Source organism: Saccostrea cucullata, unplaced genomic scaffold, assembly GCF_032062105.1.
Source record: "Saccostrea cucullata isolate Sc308-1 unplaced genomic scaffold, CSIRO_AGI_Scuc_v1 ctg16572, whole genome shotgun sequence".
NCBI classification, from domain to species: domain Eukaryota; kingdom Metazoa; phylum Mollusca; class Bivalvia; order Ostreida; family Ostreidae; genus Saccostrea; species Saccostrea cuccullata.
Window position 1 is genome coordinate 15,324 of NW_026928950.1, and position 19,881 is coordinate 35,204.

The window sequence follows — 19,881 nt, forward strand, 5'->3', positions numbered from 1 at the left end:
ATAATATCATAAATAAATTTTTATGCATTTTCCGTCGCTTTAGTTTATTGAGAGTTTCTGTTCATCAGGATGTGACCGTCTGAGAACAAAGTCTTTGGCGAATAACTTGAGACGTGTTACTAAAATTCGTATGATTTGAATAGTTTCACTGTACATGTATCATTCCTTACAATTTTTGAAATCACGATCAATTATAAACAAAACTGCACATTTGCCTTATTACCTACGGAAAACAGGTATTTTGTATTATGACGCAAATGAAATATATTTATAAACTAAGCTAAAACAAAGTTTTTCAAATTCTTCAAAACTCGCCAAATGCATTTGTACTTATGTACTCATTGTTCATCATTTTCTAAACCATGGACATTTATAATTTTTTCATTACCATTTATTAATGTTAATGTAATTAATGTTAAAGCCTACTAAATCGTTTACATTACCTATTTCCTTTGCATCAAAGCACTCTATTACATCAAAAACAGCTGGAAGTAAAAGAGCAAGGCAAAGAAAACGTTGAGGGTTTTTTCTTCCTTTATAAAAGGTTTGTTACACTACATGATCATTTAACTATATATTTGATTTAAAAAGAGAAAAATGTAGTGTACTGTTGGATCAACAGTATAGCTAACCAATACACCAATATCAATTTCTGATCATTTATTGAAGATGAAGCAGTTATTGTGGATGATATGTGATGCGATGATTTGTAAAGACGATGGTAAAAAGCTACAAAATACAAGAAAACTTGATGTATACACAATCACTGAATGCATGTAACATAGCACATATGAACTGATCTCAAACACACATTATGATATAAAAAGGGAAACCATTTCAACATATTTCTGTAGTACAATAAAGTTTAAAGAATTTAGACTAGGTTTAAATGATTACAATTACCGATTTACCAATATACACAAATCAATCAAAATTAGGTTCAAAAATGGCAGCCATAGATCGAGTCATATGTATAGAAAACTGTGTACAATTAAATTCATATTTCTCTAATAAAAACAAATCTTGCTAATTACATCTTTGTTAGATAAACAATTTACATCAATAAACTTACATTTTGAGCTGACTAGGATCAATGAAAATAATTAATAATGGCAAAAACTGGCAAACCAGAGCAGGTTGAAAACCCGCGTAATGAAAACGAAATAACACAAAAGAGTTCCACAAAATAGACAAGTCGTACATAAAATATTTCTGATAACAGCACACTCCCCGTCTGGTATAAAATACCACTACTAAATATTTGATCAAATAAACTAAACATCAAAAACTAAACATCATGATCGAATACAGTATAATAATTCAATCTAACAGCACAACTAATTCATGTACAGGTCTCATGAAAAATGCAGGTTTGCCATCACGAATCACTCGGATCTGAACCTTTCGTACTAAACCGTCATCGCTTGCGAATGTTTTTTCAACAATACCCATCGGCCAGTAGTTTCGGTGCACTGCAGAGTCCTTAACTATCACAACATCACCCGGTTTCACATTTGGCTGTCTGTCCTTCCATATACGTCGCGACTGCAGTGTCTTTAAGTACTCTCTTTTCCAATATTGCCAAAATATGTCAGCTAACACTTGGGCATGCTTCCACTGCGCACGATGAACATCTTTGATATCCAAGGAATGGGATATCACAGGTAAGAAATCGACCTTTCCTGTAAGGATCATAGATGGGTTGATAACAAGAGGTTCCTCCGGATCTGTGGATATTGGCGTGATGGGACGCGAGTTAATTATAGCACAGACTTCACACATAAAGGTCCCCAGTACTTCATGTGTTAGAGGTTTGAAACGTGATTCCAGTAACATAGAATCCAGAATTCTTCTTGTGATCCCGATGATTCTCTCCCATATACCCCCCATATGGGATGCATGTGGTACGTTGAATTTCCAAGTAATTCCTGATGTCTCTAAGAACTCCTGAACTGGTCCTTTTTCTACTCTTATTGTGTTGACTTTCATTTCTTCGGCAGCTCCTATGAAATTTGTGCCTCGATCAGAACGTATCGATTTCACTGGGCCTCGTATTGCTAAGAAACGTCGTAAGGCATTGATGAAGGAGGAACTCGACATCTCCTCAATGACCTCGATATGCAAGGCTCTTGATACTAAACATGTAAATAGGATTGCCCAACGTTTACTGTTGGCAGCGCCTCCTCGAGTTTTACGAGTTACAATTTCCCAGGGTCCAAAGGCGTCGATACCAATAGAAGTGAAAGGTGGACCTGGAATTAATCTCTCTGCTGGCACATCAGCCATTTTCTGAGTTTCTCTGTAGCGTCTCAACTTACGGCAGGTTACGCACTTGTGTATGAGGGAAGATATCACTCGTTTAGCTCCAATGACCCAATAACCTCCTGTGCGAACTGCACCCTCAGTGAAAAGCCTTCCTTGATGTTTGGTTTTCTCATGGAAATCCCGTATAATCAAACATGTTATATGACTTCCTTTCGGTAATATGATGGGATTTACTTCCTTAGCAGGTATTTGATTGGCTGCTGCATTGATCCTACCGCCAACACGAAGGAGTCCACTTTTATCAAGGAAGGGTGACAACTGCGCAATCTTGCTATCTCTGGGTAATGGCTTCTCATCCATAATGAATTCAATGTCTCTTTGAAAATGTTCTTTTTGAAGTTCTCTGAGAACTAAACACTCTGCTTTCATCAATTCATCAATGTGAGATGTAGATTCAGTGTCTTGCTGAGAATTCTTGGAAGTCTGTAGTTTCCTAGCAAGTTTCTGAAGACTCATAACTGCACGAATCAAAGACTTCCAGCTGGAAAATCGCTCAAATCGCTCTGTTCCGAGTTGACTGGGTAAGTAAGGTCCAGTGCTGATTTTTGTCATCAGTGGTCTAACCTCAACATCACTGTCAGGTTCTATGAGTGAAAAACTTTCACTATCATCATCTGTCCTCTTTGCTTCACAGAGCCACTGTGGTCCAACGATCCATGGAAGTTGCATAATATCTGTATTGCAAGAGATGCTCCTAGTGCAAGAGTCAGCAGGATTTCTATCTGTAGAAATGTAATTCCATTGGTCGGCACTTGAGATTTTGAGGATGCGGTCAACACGATTACTCACATAGGAATAGAAGCGGCGAGTACGATTGCTGACATATCCAAGGACCACTCTACTGTCACTGTAGTAACACATACACTCCAATGGAATATCCAGTTGTATAGATATTATCTGTGCTATTTCTGTCGCTAAAACTGCAGCACAGAGTTCTAGGCGAGGGATGGTATGTCCTCTAGATGGCGCTAACTTTCCCTTTCCCATCAAGAATCTCACACTTGAATGTCCATCATTGTCTGTCACTTTCAGGTATGCTGATGCTGCTATCGCCTTTTCCGAGGCGTCACAAAATATGTGTACTTCTACAGTCTTTGCTATGCTAATGGATACATGTGATAACATTCGTGGAATGGTGACACCTTTCAGGATCTGAAGAGATGATATCCACTCCGTCCATTTTTGAAGATGGTCCGATTGTAAAGGTTCATCCCAGTCGGCTCCTGTAGAGGTCACTTCTCTAAGGAGGATCTTTCCACTTAAGGTTATCGGAGCGATAAATCCTAAGGGGTCAAATAAACTGTTTACATGTGATAGGAGGCCACGACGTGTGAATGGCTTCTCTTCCGCTGGGATAGTGAATCGGAACGTGTCGTCATTCAGACTCCAGCACAATCCAAGACTTCTGTGTACTGTGTCATCACTGTCTATTTCTTTCAGATTTTCGCCATGGTCACTTGGATCAAATGCATCGAGGACAGTTCTTTTATTTGAGGTAATTTTGTGGAGTCTCAACTTGCCTTCACTCTGCATTGTAGCCTGTGTGCGTTTCATAAGACTGATGGCATCAGACTCGGAAGGTAGTGAAATTAGCCCGTCGTCTACATAAAAATTGCGATTAACAAAGTCCTTCACATCTAAGTCAGCATTCTCCACAGTTTTACGAAGGCCATAGGTAGCTATGGCTGGAGATGGGCTGTTCCCGAATACATGGGCTGTCATTTTGTATTCTATGAGAATGTCATCCGGGTTGTTGTTCCTATACCAATAAAATCTGAGGAAGTTGCGATGTTTCTCATTGACTCTGAATCGATAAAACATCTGCTCAATATCAGCAGTCATTGCGACTTCATCCTTTCTGAACCGTAGAAGAATCCCCAATAAGCTGTTCACCATATCTGGACCAGACATAAGCATGCCATTTAAGGACGTCCCTTCAAAGACCGCCGACGAATCAAACACTCCTCTGACTTGTCCTGGTTTTTTCGGATTTTGTACGCCAAACAAGGGTAGATACCAGCAAGGGCCATCTGATTCCGAGGAAGAAGGTGCTTCTTCCGCAGCTCCACTGTCTAGTACTTTACGCATAAATGTTACAAATTGTTCTTTTTTCAAGGGATCCTTCTGCAAACTACAGTGAAGTATTTGAGCACGACGGTAAGCTTGGGGTTTGTTGTTTGGTAAGTAATCAGGAAGTTGTCTAAAAGGTAGAGGTGCCGTCCAAAACCCTTCCTCATCCTTCCTAAATGATGTGTCCATTAGCTGTAAGAAGACACGATCTTCAACTGATAGGCCAACTTCGTCATCTCGTAAAGTCTTGGTGAATACATTGTCACCACGAAAATCACGATCACTCAGTGCGCTTGTAGATGTCGATATATGATCCTTGACATGCAGGTAGTTTTGACAAGGTTCATTGCAGGTTGCACTTCCGTTACCAAGAATTGACACTTTATTCACACATACAGAGTCACGAGGATGGATCTTTCCTAAACAGACCTCACCGATAATTACCCAGCCAAGCCCTAGTTCTAAGGCATATGGTGTGCCTTTCGGACCCACAATCTGTTGTTTAATATGATGAGCTTCAGGTAGGTCTCTTCCAATAAGTAACTGAATCTTGGAGTTTGGATCAAACTCGGGGATGAGAGATGAAATATCTCGTAGATGGTCAAAGGACTTAGCCACATCTGGTGTGGGTACTTCCGACAGTTCATTGGGTAAATCATCACACTCTATAAGGGAAGGCAGCTCGTAAATAACTGAACCATCAACGGATCGAACCATAAAGCCATGAGCTCTCCTACCATATCTCACTGTGTTTCCAGAACATGACGTGAGTGTGTATTTGGTGGGTTCACTTGTAATGTTCATGACATCAAATAGGTCAGGTGATGCGAGAGATCGATTACTTTGGTCATCCAGTATTGCGTACAAACGTACTGTAGAGTTTGGAAAGTCTGAGTGAAACACATCCACAAGTAAGGTTTTGCTGCATGAACGACCTTTATACCCTTCACCGCAGAACTGTGTGCATGAAGTTGACACTCTGTCAGTTGTAAAGGGTGTAGTAGATATGCTATCAGTTGTCGCCGCCACCGGTCTAGCAGATTGCGTAGATTGTGAAGATGCTTCTGATTGCTGACGGTTAGCCTCCCCGCCGTGAACACTTCCTCTTTGTACATAGGATCTTTCTGGGTGTAAGGCTGTAGCATGAGAATGACTACCACACGTTCTACACTGAATGTTGACGGTGCAGTCTTTAGGTAAGTGTTTAAAGGTACAACATCTAGTACAAATGCGTCTACTCTGTAGAAAGTTCTTGCGCTCCGTAAGTGGCTTAGCACGAAATCCATTACATTCATGTATGCTATGGTCCGCCTTATGATATGGACAGCGATTGTAGTTTGATCTTGCATTTTCGTTCACGTCCGTTCTACGAGCATGTACACCAGGAGCCCGTGGGGCTGGCATCTTGGTAACATTTCTATTACTTGAAGTCACTGATCTGTTGAACATAAATGCAGGATCGTTTCTAATAGCACACATTTCCTTTATGAACTGTACAAAAAAGGAAAATGGTGGAAAATGTACAGTATTGTCTCTTTTGTAAATGGACGCTCTTGAGATCCACTTCTCCTGCAGATGGTATGGTAACTTCTGCAATATGGGGTTAACCCCTGCTGACGAGTCAAAATAAGCTAAGCTGGTTGAAAACTGTGGATTAGCTTTCAATGATTCTACTTTTATCAAAATGTTCAATAAGTCATAGAGTCTACTGTTTTCACTAGGAGCAATCTGACGAAAGTTTTCCAGCTGTAATCGAAGAGATGACTCAATCATTTCTGGTCTCCCGAACATTTCATCTAAACGTTCCCATATCAATTTCACTGCACGGTTCACTTCTCCAGGATTGGCGTTCCTAATGCTGCTTGCTACCTCTTTAGATTTTCCAGACAGTCTGTTGATAAGAAGATCAAGTTCTTCATGCTTTGAAACCTTGATTTCACTCATAATGTTGAGAAATGAACACTTCCACGAATTATACGATTCTGCCTTGTCATCGAATGTTGACAGTCTCTCAGGTACAAGCTGTTTTCGCATCATAAACAATGTCAGATCTGATAGTGCGTTTTCGGACGCAGGGTTGTTAGGAAACTGTTGAGCTATGGGAACAGAATCAAACTGAGTAGGAGGAATGGCAGATGTTGGTTCCGCAGGATGGAAAACTGGTGCACTAGCTGAAGGTAGAACACGGTTCGTATAACTCTGTATTGGTCGGAAAGGCGTTGGAATGGGTATAGTTTTGTCCGGAACAGGAGTATGTAAGTTTGAACTCACAACATCATTTTCACGGAAATTCAGACTTTCGACATATCTTCGTACCTGTTCATCTTTGCTTTCAGACTCTATATCCAATGAAAAAGAACCTTCAGACTCCTCGTCCATGACCACATTTTCCTCTTTCAAAAGTTTCAGATTAATGTCTAATTCCTGTTTCTTCCTATGCACTTCAGCTTTCCGAGTGATTTCCTCTTCTTCTAATTTCAACTTTTCCTTCTGAAGTTCTGCTTCTTTCTTTAAGAATTCTAATTTCTGTTTTCTCTTTCCTGAACTTGCACCAGATATATGGGAAGCGGTTTCCACCAAGTCTAGTCGCAAAGTCTTTATTTGCTCCAATGAATTTTCAACAATCTGTTTCGCTTTCACAAAAGTTCCCGTAAATCTTGTCTCTTCATGTTTGGAGGCCTCACTGTTCGTACGTATGAGGAAATCTCTGTACTCATCAGCATAACGGACATATGGTTCAAAGGCTGCACGAATATCAGCATCAAATTTGCGTAATGTTTTTATGGTTTTGTCACTTCCTTGTATACTAAGAATAATGTCTTCAACTGTGCTCCATAACTTGTCAATACGTTTCTTATAATCAACACACTTAGCTTCGAATACCGCTAAACCCTTCTCCGTTGGAACATGTAAACGCTTCTCTGATTCTTCCTGTTTGTCTGCCATGATGACTGTGTTGTGAAGATCCGTGGGTCATATAAATCTTTTTACTGTACTGTTGGATCAACAGTATAGCTAACCAATACACCAAAGTATAAATTTCTGATCATTTATTGATGATGAAGCAGATGATATGTGATGCGATGATGTGTAAAGACGATGGTAAAAAGCTAAAAAATACAAGAAAGATTGATGTACACACAATCACTGAATGCATGTAAACATAGCACATATGAACTGATCTCAAATTCACATTGTGATATATAAAGGGAAACCATTTCAACATATTTCTGTAGTACAATAAAGTTTAAAGAATTTAGACTAGGTTTAAATGATTACAATTACCGATTTACCAATATACACAAATCAATCAAAATTAGGTTCAAAAATGGCAGCCATAGATCGAGTCATATGTATAGAAAACTGTGTACAATTAAATTCATATTTCTCTAATAAAAACAAATCTTGCTAATTACATCTTTGTTAGATAAACAATTTACATCAATAAACTTACATTTTGAGCTGACTAGGATCAATGAAAATAATTAATAATGGCAAAAACTGGCAAACCAGAGCAGGTTGAAAACCCGCGTAATGAAAACGAAATAACACAAAAGAGTTCCACAAAATAGACAAGTCGTACATAAAATATTTCTGATAACAGCACATGTAGAAAAGTATATGACACTTTGAACTAAAAGTTAAAGTATCTAAGCTTAAAGGTCAAAAGTGGATAATTAACGCATTTTACAGAAATCCTCTTTTATGAACTTAGGCTTTGAACACTATAAAACGTGTTGACTTTTTTTCCCAGGAACTCGTTGACCATTCCAATGCTTCACTCTGTCTTCTGGAATCTCGTGTTATCATATTCAACATCATGGTCACTATCAAAAATGACCTCATTTTCCGACAAATCCTGACTTATATCTATTTCCTCTGTGATTTCGAATGTTTTAGCTAGGCTGTACCGATACTGGGGCTTCTTATCACTAGGGTTTTTTCTTTCCCGACCTGATTCGTTCTGCTTATCATGAATACTATCTGTTGAGAATTCTTTAATTTCAGTACTGATTTCTATCATTTGATTTGGGTTCCTGTTTCTTCCTGAATCTTCATCTCTGAAGGTTAGTGAAACTACGTTTCCTTTCAGGATTTTCTTTGATCGACGTGGAGTGTATTTTCCTTGTTTTACAGATCCTGCTAGGACATTTCTTTGCTTTCGTTCTGCAATAAGAGAGATATATAATTGAAGGATTCTAGGGGCAAACGATTTGGTTTATAGTATACTTATTTCGTAGCTGAATAGTTTTTCATTGTATCACTTCTGTAAAGTCTAAAATACCTGAAATCAATGGCATGTCTTCTCTTTTTCGACTAAAAAAGTTAGATATATATGTTGAATTTGACATATCTCAATTGTTTATAAGCGTTGTAGATGAAATTTAGCATATCATTATTGGAAAAAAAAACACAGCAACTTACCACACATGAAAGCAGAACAGAAATGCAATGCATCCAAAGGACAAAATCATAAGAACGGAAGAAACAATAGCTAAAACCCAGGAATTATTCTTAAGGAAGTTCTCCAAACTATTGATATCTACAAACGTTTAGAAAACCTTATTAGCCACTCTTATGCTTACATATATGTGCACACAATTATCTTAAAGATAGCACTTTAGATACATCGTCTTGATAATCTTCGGAAAATAAACTCACAAATAGACGTATGGTTTTTGCATTGCCCTGTGACTTTATCACATGTAAGCTTGCATGGTGAGGAACAATTTGATTTACAAAGACGTCCAAAGTAACCTTCTCGGCAAGGTTTGCTGCAGTTTTTTCCATATGTACCATCTTCACAAACTTTGAATATGAAATATTGATTTATTTTAATCATTAAATATTGATTTAATTTTATCATTAACTAATAAGGTAATAATGATATTACCTTATGTAATATAATGATAATAACAATTATAAACTCAAATTGAAATTTGGAATTTTTTAAGATATTGACTTTTTTTACTCTTTTGAATTTCTCTCCGTTTCATACTGTACCTCTGCAAAAGCCATCTTTCATTTGGAAGCCTGAACAGCAAGAACTGGGTCTGAGAATAAAAGAAATACATTTTCTATAATACTTGTTTAAAAAGTATACGTTTCATTCACTATTAGTTTAAGGTTTCATTAAGGTTGTCAGGCATTGTATGTGAAGCATATTGCAATACAAAAAATACACGAAAATATTAATGAACGAGAAGTTCCACAAATTATTTATTATGTCAAAATGAATATGCACTGGCAATTGTACATAACAAATGTTGTTTTTTTTAAATATTACAGTAAGGTTAAAGCTTTAAAATTACAAAGTTACACGTACCCACACTGGCCTTCATTGCTGGTAGTCTGACAAAGTACAAAGGTAAAAGTTTGAGTAAAACACACAGAATACACAGCGTTTGGAAACCTCATTATTTTCATTTCTGACATGTCCGTTTAGATTCTCGGTAACAAATTTTATTCGAGGAAAATATTTTACAAGAATTTCTTCCTTTATAACTTTATTTCAGCTCAATGAATCATAGTACATCCTGTTAAAAATTTAAATTATAAATGGAATCAGAAGCGGAAGTCATTTTTATCAACGAATGGTAACAGAATAGGCAAGGGAGTATTCAATTCACAAAATAATTATATTTATATATCATTTTTAGATGATGTTGATGTTAAATTACAATTTTGCAAACATAAAAACACACGTCTTGCATCTATTGCTGTATTTAAAAGTAAAAAAAAACAAAAAAAAGATCGCTTTGTGTAACAGAAGTCCCTTGATATCAACATTTTTCTTATTCATGTTTTCTAAAAAGCCTATCTTTATACTTAGAGCAGAATGCTTTCTCATAATGTGAAAGAACCAAATACACACAAAATGAATTAAGAATCCCATTTTTCTGCGTTTATAATAAAATTTGATATAACAAATACTTTGGAACCATCGTTGTTTCGTTGGGAGCCAATGTCAGTGTATTTCGTTGGTCACTCGTTTCATGAATTTACATCCCCAATGAGCATATTTTGTCTTTATATTCATTAATAGGATCATCTGAATATATGAGTTTCCCTTGAAGTTACTATCCCACGCACTATATGCTTACCAAGGAACAATGAACCCACGAATGAAATTGATGTAACAGTATTTTAAACATGTCATATTATGCTTTGAAAATTTTGTGAAATTGTTTGCTAAATTATAGTCGTGAAAGAGATAACTCCACATGTATATTGGAATTTCATTTCCTGTCTGGTATAAAAATTAGGATTTATGGTAGTTTTTCTGTCCTATGTGACGTTGATTAACATTTTTGATATTTCTAAAAGTGATAATTAAGGATCTTGAAAGTCATATAAATTATAGACATAAAATATATGGGGATATCACAGAAAAGGAGCAGAGCAAACACGGACCTCCAATATATCAGAGATTGGGTCAGTTGCCATGGAGGACTGAGCATCCCCAAGCGACCAGGCACACCCGCCGCGTGCCTCTTGTCATGATCGGGAAATAACGGGAAAATAAAAAAAAGCAAAAGCAAGTCAATATGTATATTTTTTAAGTCCAGAATGCAAGGTAGTGTTTTTAATCATGTATGTTGCCCAGTATAGGTTCTTAAAATATCTCGTGTGTCAGGAGATAATTCAAACTCTACTCGTTGCACTTAAGATTTGTAATTAAATTTGCAATGAAAGAGAACAGATGCTGTGAACATAAGTATTATTCTTAATCATGATAAAATCATTATAAAATATAATGAGCGTTTGCATTCTACTATATTTCAGGTCTACATCCTGCATTTAATTCGCATAGACTTTCTCAAAATGACACGTCTTTTTTTTGAATTAAAATTTAATTACGTTTAACATGTAATACAAAATCCTATCAAGTGTTCTTGCTTTTCTTTTTCTCTCAACTACTGAACACTGAAATTTAAGACTTTAAAGCAATCATTGTAAAAGATCATTTGATTAGTTCAGTTCTTTATGAGTTCTGTCAGAGGTTTATACGAGGGTTGTTCGGAAAGTTCGTGGACTACTGGCATATCTTTTTTTACGTCATAGGTTATACAAATATGGTAAAAATATCCTAACAGTAATTTTAAATGATTTGTGTCAATTTTTTTTTCAAAATATTAAAGTTTTTATCAAACATATCCACATTTAAAAAATGCAAAAATTGGATCGTAGAGTGGGTCAAAATTAAGTAATTTACAAGCAACACAATAATAATGTCTGTAGTAATATTCTCTGTAAAATGCGGCAAATACAAAAAAGCCAAGATGTATAATTAAGAAGTGTTACATTTATTCCCATTCAAAATACTGGCTTAATATAAAATAAATCATTTGACAAGACAGGTAATCCTCATTAAAAACAAAAAAAAGAGAAAAAAACGATCAATTACATTGTAGAACGTGACAGAGTGGCGGATAACGATGCAATTTTTGTGTTATATCCGGAATAAACCCTAAATAAACTCTTAAAAATGTTGGAGGAATAAAAAAAATTAATGATACAGGCGGCATTTGAATAAAAGAGACTCTGTATCGGACGAGGAAATCTATGATGATTAATACTTTTGAATTTATCATTTCGTAAGTTCTATGGTCGATACAATGACCTTGTCAGCAAATCATTTTATCATTGAGTCAAATGCTGACTGACGTTTTTCATACCAATTGTTAGTCCATTATTTATACACTGAATTGACGACGGATTTTTTTTTTATTTTACGACCATGACAATGAGCACACGGCGGGTGTGACCGGTCACCAGGGGATGCTCACTCCTCAATGGCACCTGATCCCACCTCTGATGTTTCTGAGGTCCGTGTTTGCTCTGCTCTTGTTTTGTATTGTTTTATGGACTTTGATATTGAATACTGTTCGTTATCTCCATATCCTTCATCACTCCATTTTTATACACTTAATTGAAGACGGATTTTCCCGTTATTTCCCTATCATGACAAGGTGGACAAGGTGGGTATGACCGGTCTGCAGGGGATGCTCACTCCTCCATGGCACTTATCACACCTCTGATGTTCTGAAGTTCTATGTTTGTTTTGCTCTTTTTTAGTATTGTTTTTTGAATTTTTGATCTTGAATACTGTTCATATCTTCATATGTTTTATTCGAGAATGTTTCACTCATATAGAGACGTCAACATATACCGGAGAAGGGCTTCAAATTTTTATCTTTTCTCGGCACACGAGGCCAAATTGAGCATTTACGGATTTTTATCGTGCTAGCTCCTACTGCAACACGGGACCTCGGTTTTTAATGTGTCATCTAAAGGACCCGAAACTTTCCCTTCAAATTGCCGAACGCATTGCAAAGGAAGAATTATTTCTATTTTGTATCAGTCGCGGCCGAAATTTGAATTCACGACCTCCCGATAACAGAGCGAGCACTCTACCAACTGAGCTAGCATGAAGGGTTTTACACATCATGAAAACAAATATATTTTTACTTGAAACTTGAAACATATGGAGATATCAAACAGTATTCAAGATCAAAAGTCTATAAAACTATACAAAATAGAAGCAGAACAAACACGGACCTCCAAAACATCAGAGGTGAGATCAGGTGACATTGAGGAGTGAGCATCTTCTGCCGACTGGTCAGGCCCACCGTGAACACCATGTCATGATTGGGAAATAAAAGAAATTTTCGTCGAAAGTTCAGTGTATAGATAATGTACTTACAATTAGAATGAAAAACGTCAGTCAGCATTTGAACAAAATATATTATCTACATTACCATTTTGGTATCTCTTTTTTTCTGGTGTTCAGTACGGAGTAATCATAGCAGACATTTATACATTTTAATGATTTTTCTATATGTTAGGTATGCTTTTATAACTTTAAATTATAACAAAAATGAGTTTTATCGCGACAACAAGCAAACTCAGACGTCCATTTTACAATACAAATTTTGGAGCAGAGCAAACAAGGATCTCTAGAGCATCAGAGGTGGGATCATTATTTTAGAGAAGAGTGTCAATTGGTATTTTAGTAAGAAAAAAAATCATCAAATTATTTTTTATGTAGAAAAAGAATTATAATGAAAGTAATGGCAATTCGGTTCAGAATGGAATCTATTAAATGTGTCCATAGTTGGTTCTATTTCTTTTTCTGTTCTGTTTGCTGATACCTGAGGATCGGAAAGTTTTGAAGGACTGATTCATTGGGATTCCGGAGATTTCTACGCCACCATTAGTATCTGTATAGTCATCAAACTCGTCACTGTCGAAATCATCTCCAACTGACACTTCCGGGCAGGCCAATTCCTGAGAAACCTTTAACTTCCGGACTAGACTGTAGCGATTGTTTGGTTTTGGTTTACTGTATTCTACTTCCGGCTGGTTTATTTTGCTTTTATTCGTGGAAGAATGAGTTTTTCCACAATTTTGAGCACGAGGAGATAGCATGGGGCTAGTTGAGTTGTTTTGCATATTTATGTCACTTAGATATCTTCCGCTGTACGAAGAAAGTTGATTCTGGTTGGATGGTGTGGTGTTATCTAACAAATACAAGAAACTGATTTATTATGAGATATACTCATTTTTTTTTTCATAGTATCACGATAAAAAAAATACAATCTGTGAATATACATGTATCTTTTGAAATAGATATTATTCTATTTTATTTAGAAATGGACTATCTTTAATGTGTGGATTTTTACAGTAAACATGTATTCTAATTTACCTAGTTTTTCTTTTGTCTCCTGTCTGCCTTTACTGAAAAGAAATGAAAAGAAACGAATATAGAAAATCCATATATTAATTGATGTCTTCAATTTACAATTATAAAAAAATACTTCCAATTGAAGAGCCTAAAAGTTTTGTTTTTTTTTAAGGCAATATGTTCAATATTTCCTATAAATTGGATGCTAATTATTAATTCAAAGAATGGTTATCATATTAAGAAAATAAATAAATAAAGGGTTGTCGTGCTTTTTAAAGAGATATTCTTACTTTCGCTTGATTATCATAAGCATGCCGTAATGTACATTTAAATATAAAAACATGCAATTTACTGGGAAAAAAGGTGTTTAACTTTATCTACAAAAGAGAAATCATTGTCCAAACGTCTTTTTCTCGCCAATCTGTTGCTTTAATAAATCACCTTACTATCAGAGTTAATTACTTTTAGCTATGTTGGATTTTGATATCCAAATCTGAATATCATTAGCTGTTTTTTCTCATAATAATACACCAGGTACTTCAACTGCTTTGGTAAACACGGTATTTGTCATTTTATAAATTCTACACAAAACCACCAACGTATGCGCGTAAAGATGACTGGGAGTATTGGAATTTGTTTTCCCTTCGTTCTTACAATTTCAAATAAGATTTTCTCATCAAAATGATATCTTTTCCAAAAAAAGCATGCCCGAAATTTAAAAAAAAAATCTAAATTTTCAATGTTCGAGGGGCTTTATTTAAAAAAAATGAAGTCAATGACAGGCATAAATATAAGAGATAGATTTTTATAAATTTAAAAAGCTATATCCAAATGTTTATGTCATTAGAGATTGTATCATATGATAGGTGTATGTTCATAAATTAATTCTTTATAGAAACCATAAAGGACTTACCAAATCTTACACAAGAAGAAAAGTCCAATACAACAACATGAAATGATAACAAGAAGACAAGTGGCTCCAGCAATGATCCATAGCTTATCCTTCAGAAAGTCCTCTATCTTTTTCTCAATACTGATATGGGTAGTGTTTTTATGTGTATCAGGCTGGGTAGTGGTGTTATTCTTTAAGGCTGGAGTTTTGTCAGGGTTATTCTCTGTATAAACTTGAATGTATATTGCATATTTAAGTGTAATGTAATCTGTATAGTTTTAACCATCATATAGCTATATATATATATTATATAATATGTTTTAAGATATTACAAATCTGAGCGGTAACTTCTGTCAATCAGTGAATCCATACACAGTATTTGATTTCAATTACCCTGACATTCCCCTGTTGATTTGCTGCAGTTGCTGGCACATTCAGATGGACATAATTTCCTACATCTACTTCCATAACGACCTTCAGGACATTCTTCACTACAGTTACTACTGTATGTTCCAGGAGGGCATTCTATGAATAGTAATAAAATATATAATGCATATCAATAAGTTCTAAATAATTGTACTGACATTGCTCATCAATGGGTATTTGTTCAAATTATATATAAAATGTACCTATGGATTTTCAATGTTAACAAAAGTTCATCAATTACAAAGATATTTTTAGCTTTACCAAGTGGCAGCTCTTACATGCATGACTTCCCCTGTATTGCCAATTTAAACGATTTTATCTAGAGAATATTTCTACTCTACGATAAAACAGAAGAAATCGACAATTGTTTGTAGTTTTGAAAATTATTAAGATTTGTATTTTCTTGCTTTACATAAAACTATGATGGATAGGAGCGCAGTTGCAATTGAGAAAAAACATTTTAACAACACTTCTTATTTTAATAACTAAATGTTACCTGTACATGTGTTGTTGTCATAGAAATAATCCGCGCAGCATAATTCAGGACTGTAAAATAATAGCAAAATTCAAAGTTTCTTCCGATTAGTACCCAAAAACAAGAAAAAATATGACCTTTACAAAAATACTTTTCCCATACCCACACATGTTTGGAACGTTTGTGACAGCTAGATGGGCGACACGGAGGAACAAAACAAAAAACTGAACGTCCATTTTCATTTCTGGTAAACTTATTTCAGTGACTGCTTCCTGATTATTAATTCTAATTTCTGACGTTTTAAAATTTTTATTTTTAACAACCAGGAAAAAATATCCTTCTTCTTATCTGATGCAATTGAAGTATTGTATTTATCATTATAGAATATTTCAAAAGTATGTATCATGAAAACATTTAAATGAAACATATTTAAAAAAAAAAGAAAAAAAAGATTTTGCAGTACACATACGAGGGCCGTTCAAAAATTACGCGGACTTGTTGCACTGAAAAAATATTTGACGACATAATCGGGCAAAATGTCACACATAATATAAAAGAATCTTTACTTATATGGTCTTCAAAATTTCATATCAAAATGTTGTAAATTGGTATCAATTTTGGGTGATTTATCAGGACATATCATTAAGTCACGGAGCAGCAAAAACTTTGACGTCACGGGCATTATAAAAAAATATGTTATTAAGCTTTCATTTTCTAAACATTTTCCAAAGAGTACATGTACAGTTTGAGTTACCTACTCAACATTCAAACACCATTTCTTGTCAAGCTTAAAATCTATTAAACAAGCAAAGAATGTTTTTTAGTTTTAAAACCAAAAAATGAAAGTATTTATGAGATAAAGTATGATAGTAATGACTCTCAATCACGTTCTTAACAATCCAGATAATGCTTTCGTCGATAATCTTCTTTCCGTCCTCCCGTATAGCCTTTTGACAGAAGTCTAACGGTCTAAAATTTCAATTTGCTTTGTGTGGACGAATATCACGAATAATTTAGTTTATTACATGTTTAATTATGCATATTTTGGATCTATGTTGGCGAGATCTCGAGCATCACACATAATTTAACAAAAGTGTGGTGCGCCGTCAATTCAGGAGACGTCATTTTCACAGTCATTTTCACGGGAATCGCGTCAGAGAAAAATCACTATATTTCTGTTAGTACTTTAAATATCACCTCAGAAATCTTTAATGCATATTAATAGAACAATTTAAAGATACATTTGAGAAAATTGTCGAAAACTATAGAGAACTATAGAAAATTAATGAGTTAAATTATGGATTCCGCATGCTTTTGCTTCAAAATCTTTGTCTTGCTCCGTACCTATCCATCAGCGATATCAAGATACCGATGATTTTAGTAGAATTTGTTTAGAATACAGAAATTGTGTCCAAAATTTATTGAAATCTTTCAGATACATATTTCTGTGAAATTTCATAACTGTATGACGTCTGTAAGAGAAAATAATTGCACAGTCCGCGTAAGTTTTGAACTGCCCTGGTATTTCACTAAATTTCACTTGTACACTTTCTTCAAAAACATATGAAATGAGTTTATTAAGTATATTTGACTCAATTATAAATTGTAATAATTGACAAGGTCATGTATAGACCAAAGAACTCAAAGAATAAAAATTAATAAGATTCACAGATTTTAAAAAAAAATTCAGAATTGAAGGCTATATGGGCCAAAAGATGAAAGAATAACCTAAATGAAAATTTTTGTTATAAAATAAATCGTTTTATTGTTTGAAAACGCAAACAAATAGGGTTGAATAAAACAAGCAATGTCTATACGTTCTTGAATATTTTATTATAAAGATTATTTGGCTTAAACTTCTCAATCCTGGCTGTGCATTAGATATCTTTCCGATTTAATTTTTGTATCTGTTAAGCTTCACCGTTTTCACACACAAAAGATTATGAATTTACAATTCCCTGTACTTTTTTCTTTAGAATTGTAGATGTATTAAATTATGCGGTGTTTTGATATACATATATTTCTTACTCGGATCCTGTATTGAATGTAAAACCATTTATTTACTAAAATGTTATCCAATTTCTTTGAAAGGGTATACATCGTTCATTAGATTTTGTTTACTTGGAACAGCGTATGTTCGGCATTGATATTTGAACAGGTAAATTTGTTCATCTAGGACTTCAGGTCTTTTCCTTTCTCTGGCAGGTGTTTGGGTCAATTCAAAATTTGTCAAAAATAGTATCAGAAGGATATGGAGATAACGAACAGTATATTCAATATCAAAGTCCAAAACAATTCAAAATAAAAGCAGAGTAAACACGGACCCCAGAAACATCAGAGGTGGGATAAGGTGCCATGGAGGAGTGGGCATCCCCTGCTGTCCGGTCACACCCGCCGTGCGCTCCTTGTCATGATCGGGAAATATTGGAAAAATCCGTCGTCAATTCAGTGTATAAATAATGGACTAAATAAATTAGTATGAAAAACTTCAGATTATGAATGCCAAAAAGGGGACGAAAAGAACTCTGTATACGCTATTTATTGGTTAAAAGTTGTCGATATATGTGAAATTTAAAATCGAGTTAAAGGCCACGGCAAGCGATTAATTTTTGTTGGATTTGTAAACAATTGAATAAATTCTGCTTTAAAGTATATAAATGACAAAAGGATAAGAGTCTTAATTCAAATCTCAAACAGCAAACGGAAGCAAGAGTACCTAGATCTACTGTCCGTCGTTTAGACATCAGTTACATTAAAGGTTATAGGCCGTATTCAAAAGGATTCTTTAAAGGTGTATAATGTACCGAAACCTTACTGCACATCTACATGACACCTCCAACCATATCCCAAAAGATGCACATGGGTGATATTTAGGCAAGTAACGAAAGATAAAATATCCTTTTTCCTTTCCTGCTTATTTTCACACTTCCTTGTTAGATTTTCATCCTTCAAACAACCAGGAAAAAATAGAATCCTTCCCTATTTGAAAGTTATAATTAGATACTGTACACTCAAAGTATATCTTTTATGTGTTCAAATTATTATTCGTGACTTTTGAGTACATTAATAATAAAGAAAAAGTAAATTCTTGTTTATTTTGCTTATTTTTAGTAATTTCAGTCATTTCTAGAATAAAGAAATTGTTGTTATTTGGAATAAAAAGCAATATTAAAGGTTTAGATTTTCTGTTTATTTATACTTGTCAATTAATCAAGCATCAGTTCGCTCTTAATTTCAAAATGCAGCAATGACAACAAAAGCATCGTTTTGTTGTTTCTTGTAAATTTACTTAACTCGTCATTGGTCTTTTGCAAAATTATTTTAATAAAACATATTCTGATTGCACACACAAGTACTCTGAAGTTGACATCAAAGAGATGCTTAGTTTCTGATTGACAATATCTGTGATTTCTGGAGATCAATCTTCCAATAATCGATTGGAATTCCATGGGTACCAATTGCACTCCGTTATAAGCAGACCTATTTTTAAATTCATATGAAGCAGAATTTATTTATTTCCGCTTGATAAAAATAAAACACTTGCTGTGGTCTTCAGCTCGACATTTAGATATATCGACGACGTATTGTCAATTAATATTTGTACAAAATATCCTGGTTAGCTTGAGATAAAAGATACCACGGAGTTTGACACTTCTGCTTCATACTACATGTAGGATATTTTGCTTGAAAATGACGTTAATAGTAATATAACAATCAAACTGTATGATAAACGTGATGACTTTAACTTTTCTATCGTCAATTTCCCTTACTTATGCAGCAGTATACCCTCATAACCTGCATACGGAGTGTATATATCTCAGATGATTCGATACGCAAGAGCATGCTCTACGTATGAACAGTTTCTAAAACGAGGTAAATTATTAACAAGCAAGTTGATGAAACAAGAATATCAGCAGTATCGTATAAGTCATCATTTTCGTAATTTCGATGGTCGATACAATGACCTTGTCAGCAAATCCAATTTGTTATTGAGTCAAATACTGA

The 19,881-nt window shown here is 34.8% G+C and overlaps 3 protein-coding genes across 4 annotated transcripts; all 3 read right to left on the reverse strand.

Moving 5' to 3' along the window:
* Positions 1 to 735: 735 nt before the first annotated feature.
* On the reverse strand, positions 736 to 7,997 carry LOC134279376 (uncharacterized). The gene is made up of 3 exons (XM_062761774.1): positions 7,850 to 7,997; positions 1,290 to 7,505; positions 736 to 1,253 (listed from the first exon to the last, which is right to left on the reverse strand). The coding sequence occupies exon 2, from the start codon at positions 7,339 to 7,341 to the stop codon at positions 1,321 to 1,323; it is 6,021 nt and encodes a 2,006-aa protein (XP_062617758.1). The 5' UTR covers positions 7,342 to 7,505; positions 7,850 to 7,997; the 3' UTR covers positions 736 to 1,253; positions 1,290 to 1,320.
* Positions 7,998 to 8,015: 18 nt separating this feature from the next.
* LOC134279375 (uncharacterized) lies at positions 8,016 to 9,848 on the reverse strand. The gene is made up of 6 exons (XM_062761773.1): positions 9,722 to 9,848; positions 9,400 to 9,449; positions 9,058 to 9,204; positions 8,821 to 8,938; positions 8,681 to 8,712; positions 8,016 to 8,562 (listed from the first exon to the last, which is right to left on the reverse strand). Exons 1-6 carry the CDS (start codon positions 9,829 to 9,831, stop codon positions 8,174 to 8,176), a joined length of 846 nt encoding a protein of 281 aa, XP_062617757.1. The 5' UTR covers positions 9,832 to 9,848; the 3' UTR covers positions 8,016 to 8,173.
* A 1,789-nt stretch (positions 9,849 to 11,637) lies between these two features.
* Positions 11,638 to 16,141, reverse strand: LOC134279374 (uncharacterized). Of its 2 annotated transcripts, none has more exons than XM_062761772.1 (6): positions 16,039 to 16,141; positions 15,898 to 15,947; positions 15,369 to 15,500; positions 14,997 to 15,198; positions 14,105 to 14,136; positions 11,638 to 13,919 (listed from the first exon to the last, which is right to left on the reverse strand). In XM_062761772.1, the coding sequence occupies exons 1-6, from the start codon at positions 16,116 to 16,118 to the stop codon at positions 13,498 to 13,500; spliced, it is 918 nt and encodes a 305-aa protein (XP_062617756.1). In that variant the 5' UTR covers positions 16,119 to 16,141; the 3' UTR covers positions 11,638 to 13,497. The 2 variants fall into 2 exon arrangements, with proteins under 2 accessions (XP_062617756.1, XP_062617755.1); XM_062761771.1 differs by having other exon boundaries at positions 14,997 to 15,207.
* Positions 16,142 to 19,881: the final 3,740 nt, after the last annotated feature.